This window comes from Schistocerca piceifrons, chromosome 4 (genome assembly GCF_021461385.2).
Source record: "Schistocerca piceifrons isolate TAMUIC-IGC-003096 chromosome 4, iqSchPice1.1, whole genome shotgun sequence".
NCBI classification, from domain to species: Eukaryota; Metazoa; Arthropoda; class Insecta; order Orthoptera; family Acrididae; genus Schistocerca; species Schistocerca piceifrons.
The window spans coordinates 390,974,329-390,986,874 of record NC_060141.1 but is presented as its reverse complement, the minus strand read 5'-3'; the positions used below and the strand labels follow the sequence as shown (position 1 = coordinate 390,986,874).

Sequence of the window (12,546 nt, the reverse complement as noted above, 5' to 3'; positions counted from 1 at the left end):
ATGGTGATTAGCAATTTTTCATTTTCATAATATTAACTATTATAATTTTTGTCTCAGTTACAATATACAAATGATTATCAAATTAAAGTAAACATCTGAAAGAATAATACAAGTATTATGGCACTGGATCATCTGTAGCCAATTTTACGACTGTAATTGGCCATATAATAGATATACACAACTTGTAAAATTTTTAGAGAGGTATTTTATACCATTTGCCAACCTTTTCATCAAATAGTACTGTTTACAATGATGAGAGAGGAAATATGCCGTTCATTTTCTATTCTATGTGGCCACAGATCCTAGGTAATGTTAAAAGTTCAGAGAAAGAATAGAGTGAAGGAAATATTTGTTTCTGTGTTTGCCAAATATCATCAAAACAGAGCTACTAGTGTAAATCTAAGCATTTCCATCTCAAAAGAAAGCATTATTTCATGGGGCAAAGCATCTTTATCATAGGATGCAGTAGTTTGCATAAAACATCCCCCCCCCCCCTCACCACACACACACACACACACACACACACACACGTTGCATTGACGTGCATACAGACGCAACGAAAAGACTACTAAACATTTAGGCTTTCAGACAAAAGGCCTTCTTTGGAAGTAGAATATTGTTTTGTCATCCTGGACTTTCCATTATTTAAATGAGTTCCTACTAAGCTACATCTTTGTTGTAAGTAAAGTATGGAATGACCCATCAGATATTATTATTTTTCTCTATCATCATTTGCCCATGCCACCTGGGATTGTCAGCATTTGTGTCATGTTAATGCATTCTGGATGATAAGAGATTTGAAGACAACCATACAGTTGCAGATGTTCTGTGTTTACAGCCTGCATGTAGTTGAGACTGCAGAAACAGACTGCTTGAGATACTGATTGATTTCTGTGTAGGATAGTACAGATTGTTGCTGTAGTAAGTGGAGAAAATTACAAGAAAACACATAAATGAACTGCATTGCCAGAGAAAGATAATCTTATTTTGGTTGATAGAAGTGTGTGTTGTGTCCTTTACTGTATTCAGTCAACATTCTGTTTTAAATTTGGCACTTGCAAGTATATGTGCTCTCTTTCAAAACTGCCATGTCTACTGCTAAGTAATTGGACAAATTATGACTTGTTAGCATATACAGCCAAAATTGGCGTATCAGGTGAAAATAAAGTAAATGGATGTAAACAACAGCTGAGGTGGAACCATTACAGTGTCCTTCAATTTTTATAATCGTCTGTTCACAAACTCCTTAATAGTTTGAAATATGGCACTCTTTTTCTGACATATGATTTATGTTTTTGCAGTTACTATTTGCTACTGAAACATTTGCAATGGGTGTGAATATGCCTGCACGTACTGTGGTATTTGATGCCATTCGCAAATTTGATGGTAAAGAGTCAAGGGATCTCCAACCAGCTGAATATATTCAGATGGCAGGAAGGGCCGGCCGAAGAGGTCTTGATGCTACAGGAACTGTGATCATAATTTGCAAAACTGATGTTCCTACAGAAATGAATCTTAAGAATATGATGTTGGGTAAGTTGTATGACTTATGTATGACAGTTCCTTTTATATTAAAGTTCACACTGTAATTAGTAAATTTATAACAGACCATTTGAGAAATATTGTATATAAGTTTCCTGGTTAGCTATAGGCAATAATATCATTTTTAAAGTCGGTGTGATGTAGAAAATCCATGCTGGAATATAAATAATGCAAGGAATAAAGACACACAGCTAAATTATTCCACTGCTACGTCCCAACTGTGGAGCAAGATTGTGTTTGGTGTAGTGGATGTGAGGAGGAAGGATGTGGGAAGGGGAAGGTTGTGAAGGATGGCTGACAGCTTGCAAGGAGTAGGACACAAATGTGACATCTGTGAGCTCAATCTGAAGCAGACAGAATCAGTTACGTGTGATATATGATGAGGTTGAGGAGTTGGTTGGGAAGTGGGGGAGAGGGGTTTGCAGAGGGAGGAGGAGACTGCAGAGGCTCCTAGCTTCTGTCTCCTCTAGCCCCTTCCCACACTCGCACCCACACCCACTTCCATCCCTGTCTCTGTGCCCCTCGCATCTCCCCGTTACCTACACATTCTCCACATTCATTCCTTTCCACTGTCCTCTCTAACCCCTGCCCCTCCCAACTCATCATATGTGTTACACAACTCCCTGTCAGTGCCAGGATGAGTGCACCTTGCACCATGCTAGTTCGAATCCTTTGGAGTGGGTCCATCTGCAACTGTTTCCTCACCCAATCACTCCTCCTGACTATCACCTTCCTCCTCTGCACCTGACACACAACCCCTCACCCTAGTCAGTCTCCAGTGCCGAGAAAATGTACGTGTGTGTGTGTGTGTGTGTGTGTGTGTGTGTGTGTGTGTGTGTGTGTGTGTGTGGGGGGGGGGGGGGTGGGTGTGTGGGCGCGCGCGCACACGCACATGTGTGTGTTTGTGTGTGTGTGTGTGTGTGTATGTGTGTGTGTGTGTGCGCGCGCGCGCGCAAAGGAGGACATTGTCTGAAAGCTCAGCCACTTTTCCAATTTTGTTTATGCATATGTCATCTGCTCAATGTTTCAGCTATATGGTGAACAGTTGCCTTTACTCCTAGCATTGTTTGTAAAGTCACTTTCTTGCAGATTTGTTACTAGCTCTGTTCAACAAGGAAAGAATTGGAGTGTGTCTAACACTATCGTAGGAGAACCTGGAATTTATGTTTTGATTGCACATTCACAGCACAAATCTGAGAGAAGGAAGATTGATTTATCAGTGAAAATGTCATCAAAAGATTGAATATCCACCAGTTAATTTATTAGCATTGTAAACCTCTGCTATCATATGTAATGTGTCCTGTACATAGTAGCAGATTTTCTTATTGTAAAATGTGTGAGCGGACATTATTGGAAACAAGAATGCTTGGCGCACTGTCCATACTTAAATGGAAAGGGGTGAGTGGCAGGGAATCTCTGCAACTATTACATAGCCACTGCTGAAGTCCAAAGAAACTCTTGGAAGACATCCTAGTGGAAGAATTTATTTTTCAAGAATGTTTATTGATGCCTTAGTTATTTAGATTGAATGATGATTTTGTTCTGAAAGCCACATTCAACAGATTGGTAGAAGAAATTTCTTCACGAAAGAAAGAACTAGAGTAGATAGGAATGTTATAAATTTTTTATCAGAGAACAATTCTTTAGCATTTCATCAGCAGCTTTCTGTACTAGTGACTTGAATCTTAAGAAGACTTTTTCAATGGCATGCTGAGGACACTGAAAATGTGTAGGCATACAAAATGAAGAAACATTTTTTTTTTTTTTCCCTGTGATGTTCAAATTTTTTCCATAGAAGTAATGATTGTGTTTTTGTAATCTGAGAGATTTGCTGGATCCACCCCTGAAGATTTATGGTACTGAATTCGAAGTTTTTGCAGAAACTGAATATACTTTCCAGTACAAAAAATTTCTGCAGTGGAAAGCTCCCTCTGGGGCTTTTCCATTGCTCTCAAGTAATTCGGTAATATTTTAAACTTATCTTCACATATTTCCAGCATTGTGGAGCTTTGTTTGTTTCTAGGCAGACACTTAGATCCTCTTCCAAAGGAGTAGTCTGTGTGCCAGCTCCAAGTTCTTCTCTTTCCGTCATCTTCTAGCATTTTCGCCAAGATAGACTCCACACACATTCATCACAGCCATTTACTCTTAGGAGACTTTATATGCAAGCTGCTGGAAAAGTGACAAGTAGAAAGATGTACACAAGGTAAAGATTTACATGAAAAAAGTATAATTGTGAACATATATAAAGTATTAATTGTTAGCTAAAAGCACTGAGACACAGGAACAAAAAAACTATCATTCACCAATGAAAGAGCTTACAGAAACCTCATTCAACTGATTCTTGAACCTTGCTCAGCAGACTGAGACCCTTAATGGGTAAAATTTAATAGACGAAATGGAGAAGATTGAAAGAAGTTCAGCAGGTATCATCATTAGTTTCATTTAGTAAACTCAAGAATATCGCAGAATTGCTCATCTAACTCCAATGGCAGGTGTCAAAAGAGAGGTGTTCAACCTCATAAAGTGGATTACTGTCACAATTCCAAAAATGCCCTTCCCACTGCATGTATTGTGTGCAATGATCATGGTAGTAAAATCAGATAAATTCAGACTCATACCAAGGCTCATAAACAGTCATTCATTTCTGTACATCATTTTCAAATAGAACAAGCAAGGTAGGAGGGAAATGCTAGTGTTACCCAATGTACCCTTCACCAAACAATGTAAGATGGCATGTAAAGTGTAGCTGCAAGTGCATTGTGGATTCTCACTCTGGAGTGAAAATGCAAACAGACACACAATAAATAATACATATCTACATAATATACATATGTACAAATATTCTTCAAACACCAAAAAAACTGTTGCCAAGGAAACAAACACTACTCCTTTAAACAGTTGCATAAAAATGCTGATATGGCTCTCTGAAGGAGGTCACAGGTCACCAGCTCAGCATGGCACAAAATTATCAGAAAAATAATTTCATGTTCAAGTCCTTCACTGTTTGTGACAGAATTACTGTGTCATTGCCAAACCTCAGTTTTTTTGTTTTTCTCCCTGGACTTTAATTCCTACTCCAAATTTTTCTTTTGTGCCCTTTATTGCTTGCTCAATATACAGGTTTAATAATGTATCAGGGATAGACTACAACCCTGCCTTGCTCCCTTCTGAACCACTGTTTCCCATTCATGCCCCTTGACTTTTATAACTGCCATCTGATTTCCCCACAAAGCGTAAATAGCCTTTTGATCCCTGTATTTTACCCCTGCCACCTTTAGAATTTGAAAGAGAGTATTTCAGTCAACACTATCAAATGCTTTCTCTAAGTCTATAAATGCTACAAAAGTTTGTTTGCTTTTCTGTAACCTATCTTCTGTGACAAGCCATAGGGTCAGTATTGCTTCATGTGTTTCTATAATTCTGCGGAATCCAAATTTATCTTCCCTGAGGTTATCTTCTATCAATTTTTCATTCTTCTGTAAAGACTTCATGATAGTATTTTGCAACCATGACTTATTAAACTGATAGGGTTCGGTAATTTTCACATCTGTCTGCGCCTGCTTTCATTGAAATTGGAATTATTCTGGTCTTGAAGTCTGAGGGTATTTCGCCTGTCTCATACATCTTGCTCATCAGATGGAAAAGTATTGTCATGGCTGGCTCTCCTAAGGCTATCAGCAATTCTAATGGAATGTTGTCTGCTCCCTGGTCCTTGTTTCAACTTAGGTTTTTCAGTGCCACGCAAAATTCTTTACACAGTATCATATCTCCCATTACATCTTCATCTACATCTTCTTCCATTTCCATAATATTTCCCTAAAGTACGTCACCCTTGTATAGATCCTCTATATACTCCTTCCACTTTTTTGCTTTCCCTTCTTTGCTTATGACTGGCTTTCCATCTGAGCTCTTGATATTAATACTGGTGGTCCTTTTTCTCCAAATGTGCCTCTAATTTTCCTGTAGGCAGCATCTATCTTTCCCCACGTGATATATGCTTCTAAATTCTTACATTTGTCCTCTAGCCGTTCCTGGGTAGCTGTTTTGTATTTCCTTGAGTCTCATTATTTAGACATTTATATTCCCTTTCACCTGCTTCATTTACTACATTTTTATATTTTCTCCTTTTATCAATTAAATTCAGTACCTCTTGTGTTATCCAAGGCTGTACTTTCACCAGCACAGCAAGGCCATTTTTGTTGATGTGTTACAAGGCCAGATCAGTCAATCATCCAGACTGTTACCCCTGCACTATTAAAAAGATTGCTGCCTCTCTTAAAAAACGACACATTTGTCTAGCCTCTCAACAGATACCCCTCCATTATGGTTGCACTTCCAAAGTGGTTGCACCTATAGTATGACTATCTGTATCCCTGAGGCACACAAGCCTCCCTATCAATGGCAAGGTCAATGGTTCATGGGGGGAGGTCAGAGACAGCGAAGGGCATGGAGGAGCAGTTGAACGGAATGGACAGTGTCTTGAAAGGAGGATAGAAGATGAACACCAACAAAGACAAAACAAGGATAATGGACTGAAGTTCAGTTAAATCAGGTGATGCTGAGAGCATTAGATTAGGAAATGAAACAATTGAAATAGTAGACGAGTTTTGCTATTTGGGCAGCAAAATTACTGATGATGGTCAAAGAAAATAGGATAGAAAATATAGATGCATTGGCAACAAAAGTATTTCTGAAAAAGAGAAATTTGTGAACATCAGTTATAGATTTAAGTGTTAGGAAGTCTTTTCCGAAAGTATTTGTTTGGAGTCTAGCAAAGTATGAAAGTGAAATTTGGATGATCAACAGTTTAGACTAGAAGAGAATAGAAGCTTTTGAAATGTGGTGCTACAGAAGAATTCTGAAGATTAACTGGATAGACCGTGTAACTAATGAGGAGTTACTGAATAGAGTTGGAGACAAAAGAAATTTGTGTCACAAGTGACTAGAAGAAGGGATCGGGTGGTAGGACACATTCTGAGGCATCAAGAGCTCACCAATTTAGTACGGGAAGGAAATGTGAGGGATAAAAATCATAGAGGGAGACCAAGAGATGAATACAGTAAGCAGATTCAGAAGGCTGTAAGTTGCAGTAGTTAGTCAGAAATGATGAGGCTTGCACAGGATAGAGGAGCATGGAGAGCTGCATCAAACCAATCTTTGGATTGAAGACCACAACAACAATAATTCCATTTAAGGATAGGTTGACCTGAGACCTTCCTTTATCTAATAGCACACTCGCAAGCAACTGATTTATACACATAGACTCAGAACCCTGCAGCACCCCATTTCACTTTGATGATGAGTACAATGCATTGTGACATGGACTCCGAGACAACAAAGACATTGGGAAGCCATCTGTATCCATGCTGCTCAACCATCACCAGCAATCCATGTAAACTAAACTACCAGCAACCCATGGAGATTGATCAAAGCTACATTTCAGGCACACCATCTTACTTGATGGGGTTTTGAGATATACTGAGTAAGATTGAGGTCAGGTAAACTGGGAACCATCAAGCTCTTTCAGCTCTATTTAGCATTCCTTAACCAACCTGATACAGTTAGAGAGGAATAGAGTTGTACATTACCTTACTGAAGTTTAGGTTTATCTTCAGAGCAGTATAGGCAAACACAAGGTACATATCATTAGGTAATAGTGCCTTGTATCCGCTAGATTATGATATGCATAGTAGAGTCTGTCATCTCAGCCTTCAGATTAGATTATAAGCATGTCGCCACCATGTTGTGTACCTGTAGCCACAAGATGGAATGGAGCAGGATTGCGATGGAAACTGGGCGTGATGAACCTATGCATTCCCACTGCACTTACGTGACTCATAGACACGTGAGTGCCATTTGTCACAGAGCTATGATGATGATGGAGCACCTTCTATGAATTGTAGCGGACCTTCTACTGGACAGATCCAGAATTAACTGGTATAGTCCCAGCTGGAATAATTTCAAACTACTGTTTGGTTAATTTTATTAGGAATTTAGGTCATTTCATGTTAGGTGGCAGAGCTGTACACGACTGAGTTACCAGATTTTCCTGAAGCTTCTCATTTGCTCTTACAACTCTTTGTAAGAGTGCAGAAGTTCATACCTCTTGTAGTTTCTGAACAGTAGTGAATTACAACTATAAAAACTAATCTATTTCTTTTTCTCATCATCTAACTGAAGGAATCTATGTTTCACATAAAACTGAAAAATTCAGTCATGGTAAAGGGATATCACAATGTGTGGCAGTTACAAAAATTTAAAACAGAAAATAATTCTTGGGAATGGAATTAGATAAAGTGTTCCTTTGATCCCATCAAACAGTTTGAGTGATATTTCGTATTAACTGAAGGAACTGTCCACGTTTACAACTTGGCACCATTGTGGGAATAATAATAATAATAATATTTTCTGCTTTGCTTTTTCCTTGCCTCTAGTTTCAAAAAAAATCCTTCATTATTGCCTGAAGTAAAGGAAGCCACGCATTCGGGAGGACGATGGTTCAATCCCGCGTCTGGCCATCCTGATTAAGGTTTTCCATGATTTCCCTAAATTGCTCCAGGCAAATGCTGGAATGGTTCCTTTGAAAGGGCACGGCCGACTTCCTTCCCCAGATCGATGGCCTCGTTGTCTGGTCTCCTCCCCCAAACAACCCAAAAGGAAGCCATTGATCAGAATGGCTTTTCATCTACGCTGACGATACTTTAGTGATTGCTCAGGGAAAGATGTTTGAAGAAGTAGAGGAAAGGTTGACTTCTGTGCTAGATACACTTGGCTCCTACTACAAAGTCAATCATCTAAAGCCAAATCCCAACAAGTCTCAGGTGTACGCATTTCACTTGAAGAATAGAGAAGCTCGGCAGGAACTGGACATTACATGGAAAGGCAAACTACTGGAGCATCGTTCAACACCAGTATATCTGGGTATTATCCGACCGAACTCTGACCTTCAAGAAACATTGCCATAACACCAGGCTGAAAGTTAGTTCATGGAATAACATCTTGAGGAAGCTCATATCCACCGCCTGGGGAGCAAGTCCTCCCGTCGTGAGAATTTCGGCTCTTGCTTTGTGTGTGTCCGCTGCAGAGTATGCTTCACCTGTGTGAAGTGCATACACTCACACCAAACAGGTAGATATTGCAATCAATGAGACTGTCCGAATCTTGTCGGGATGTATGAAGCTCCAGTCGATAAAATCTACCCGATTGTTAGAATAGCTCCCCCCACTATTAGAAGGGCTGTAGCTGCTGATGTAGAGAGGGCTAAGCAACATCCAACATCCACTGCATGATCATCAGGCTGTAGTCCTTCGACTGAAGTCGAGAAAGAGCTTCATCGCCAGGACTCAGCCACTTGAGGGAACACCAGAGTCTAACCGCATCACCAGATGGAAGAGCAAGCTACCACCTGATATTCCTGTAAAGGAAGAGCTAGCTCCAGGAAACGACTTGCCCTACCCTATTTGGAGATTGCTCAATCGTCTTAGGGTGGGCATTTCTCTATGCAAGACCAATGTGCGAAAATGGGGCATTCTTCCAGCTGATGGAGATACATCCTGTGAGTGCAGAACAACACAAGACCCAGCCCACCTGCTAATATGTTCTCAACTTGAACAACCCTGCACAACACAGGACCTGATTGAGGGAACCAGCAAGGCCATCAGAGTTGCTACCATCTAGAAATGCTGACCTGACATGGAAATGAATGAATGAGAATGAGTGTGCTATGACGTGCAATCACTAGACTGACAATTATTGCAAAAAAATAGTATCTTACTGTCACATCCAGTTTTACTGTAGTCTCTGAAGACAGGTATGAACTAAGGAACAATATGCTTCCCTCAACAAAGTTTCCAATTGTTATAAAAACAAATGGATATATTCTTACAGATTTACATGAAAAAAGTGTCCGAGATAGATGTATCTTGTCTGGTACTGAGCAAAGTGACATTTGTAAGGGACCAAGGGACGGACATAAAAATATCTGCATAAACATAACACTAAGGCACAGATAAGATGAAAAGTTTCTTAGTGAAGAATTTCCTGATGTTTATAAATCCATCAAGATTGCGTAGAAATGTAGGATATTACATCAAGGCGTTGAAACTAGATTGAATAGCATGTACAAGATATTGAATAAATTCAATTCATGCACAAAAAGAATAAAAACCATTGAGAATTTGCTGTTTGGGAAAAACAAAGAGGAAATGATATGCTTGCATCAGCCTGATCTAATAGATGGTATAATTAAATTCCTGGAATCTTTTCAAGAAGCCACAATTGATATGTAGGGTGAAACGGTACTGACCCTGTCTTTTGTAGCACTATGCACATTTGGTTTATATAGCAACGTCAAAGTAAAGATGACTGTCGTACTTAAATTGCTGATAGGGCATACAGAAGACTTCTTAAAGGAGAAGGTCGCTAAGGAACCGCAGTATTCTCACTACATGGCTACATTTTTCCATTCATGTTTCAAGCAACTCTTAGTCATGAGTGAGGAAAAGCAAGAAAATATATATCCAACTGTTAGTTGAAAGCTAGATAGCGTAGTTGAGGAAGAACTCGAAACAAGATATAATCTTCTCTCATGTGAAAACATTTTGGAGCAGGCAGTAATCAACTTGTGAACTTAAAGATGAATGTGTGAGATATTTGAACATGGATAGCCCAGGGAATGAATTCAAAAACATTCTATCTTGGTGGAAAGCCAGTGGCCGTGCCCTCTCCAAAGTGACAAAAGAAGTTCTGTTTGTTGACACCATTAGTGCTGCAAACAAAAGAAATTTTATCAAGACAAGCTTAATTGTATCAAAGGAGCATTGCTGCATCGATCCAGATGATGTTGATGACATTTTGCTAACAGGGTTTGGACGTCAAACGGGCCAACATGGAGCAGGAGAGGCACCACAGGACATTTTAATTTCCACTGTCTATACTTTTACAAATAAATTCATAAAACTTTGTCAGCATGACCAAGAAGCATTCAGGATTCACACTCATAGCAGTGGAAGTTCAACAACATATTTTTTTTTATTATTTTTTTATTCTACATGTGAAATTTCATCATTTTCTCACTTACTATCAGCTGCATTTGCTATAAGAACACTTTTCTTCATAAGTAAGAGAAATTCTTCAATGAATTTTGCGCTGCTTATTAAACACAAAACTCCTTAATCCAAAACTCTAGAATTTTCCAAATCTATTAAAAACGGTGGTAAAAATTGAGATGATGTTGTTGTTGTTGTTGTTGTTGTTGTGGTCTTCAGTCCTGAGAATGGTTTGATGCAGCTCTCCATGCTACTCTATCCTGTGCAAGCTTCTTCATCTCCCAGTACCTACTGCAACCTACATCCTTCTGAATTTGCTTAGTGTATTGATCTCTTGGTCTCCCTCTACGATTTTTACCCTCCACGCTGCCCTCCAATGCTAAATTTGTGATCCCTTGATGCCACAAAACATGTCCTACCAACCGATCCCTTCTTCTAGTCAAGTTGTGCCACAAACTTCTCTTCTCCCCAATCCTATTCAATACCTCCTCATTAGTTACGTGATCTACCCACCTTATCTTCAGCATTCTTCTGTAGCACCACATTTCGAAAGCTTTTATTCTCTTCTTGTCCAAACTGGTTATCGTCCATGTTTCACTTCCATACATGGCTACACTCCATACAAATACTTTCAGAAACGACTTCCTGACACTTAAATCTATACTCGATGTTAACAAATTTCTCTTCTTCAGAAACGATTTCCTTGCCATTGCCAGTCTACATTTTATATCCTCTCTACTTCGACCATCCTCAGTTATTTTACTCCCTAAATAGCAAAACTCCTTTACTACTTTAAGTGTCTCATTTCCTAATCTAATCCCCTCAGCATCACCCGATTTAATTTGACTACATTCCATTATCCTCGTTTTGCTTTTGTTGATATTCATCTTATATCCTCCTTTCAAGACACTGTCCATTCCGTTCAACTACTCTTCCAAGTCCTTTGCTGTCTCTGACAGAATTACAATGTCATAGGCGAACCTCAAAGTTTTTATTTCTTCTCCATGGATTTTAATACCTACTCCGAACTTTTCTTTTACTGCTTGCTCAATATACAGATTGAATAACATCGGGGAGAGGCTACAACCCTGCCTCACTCCCTTCCCAACCGCTGCTTCCCTTTCATGCCCCTCGCCTCTTATAACTGCCATCTGGTTTCTGTACAAATTGTAAATAGCCTTTTGCTCCCTGTATTTTACCCCTGCCACCTTCAGAATTTGAAAGAGAGTATTCCAGTTAACGTTGTCAAAAGCTTTCTCTAAGTCTACAAATGCTAGAAACGTAGGTTTGCCTTTTCTTAATCTTTCTTCTAAGATAAGTCGTAAGGTTAGTATTGCCTCACGTGTTCCAACATTTCTATGGAATCCAAACTGATCTTCCCCGAGGTCCGCTTCTCCCAGTTTTTCCATTCGTCTGTAAAGAATTCGCGTTAGTATTTTGCAGCTGTGACTTATTAAACTGATAGTTCGGTAATTTTCACATCTGTCAACACCTGCTTTCTTTGGGATTGGAATTATTATATTCTTCTTGAAGTCTGTGGGTATTTCGCCTGTCTCATACATCTTGCTCACCAGATAGTATAGTTTTGTCATGACTGACTCTCCCAAGGCCATCAGTAGTTCTAATGGAATGTTGTCTACTCCCGGGGCCTTGTTTCGACTCAGGTCTTTCAGTGCTCTGTCAAACTCTTCACGCAGTATCGTATCTCCCATTTCATCTTCATCTACATCCTCTTCCATTTCCATAATATTGTCCTCAAGTACATCGCCCTTGTATAAACCCTCTATATACTCCTTCCACCTTTCTGCCTTCCCTTCTTTGCTTAGAACTGGGTTGCCATCTGAGCTCTTGATATTCATACAAGTGGTTCTCTTCTCTCCAAAGGTCTCTTTAATTTTCCTGTAGGCAGTATCTATCTTACCCCTAGTGAGACAAGCCTCTACATCCTTACATT

General features: G+C 39.4%; 1 protein-coding gene across 1 annotated transcript in view; it reads left to right on the top strand.

Annotated features, from left to right (window-relative positions):
• The window catches only part of LOC124795279 (helicase SKI2W), a 150,118-nt gene that overhangs the window by 49,864 nt on the left and 87,708 nt on the right, over positions 1–12,546 (top strand). Inside the window, exon 11 of the mRNA XM_047259224.1 lies at positions 1,302–1,533. Coding sequence (XP_047115180.1) covers positions 1,302–1,533 — 232 coding nt within the window. The remainder of the gene's footprint in view (positions 1–1,301; positions 1,534–12,546) is intronic.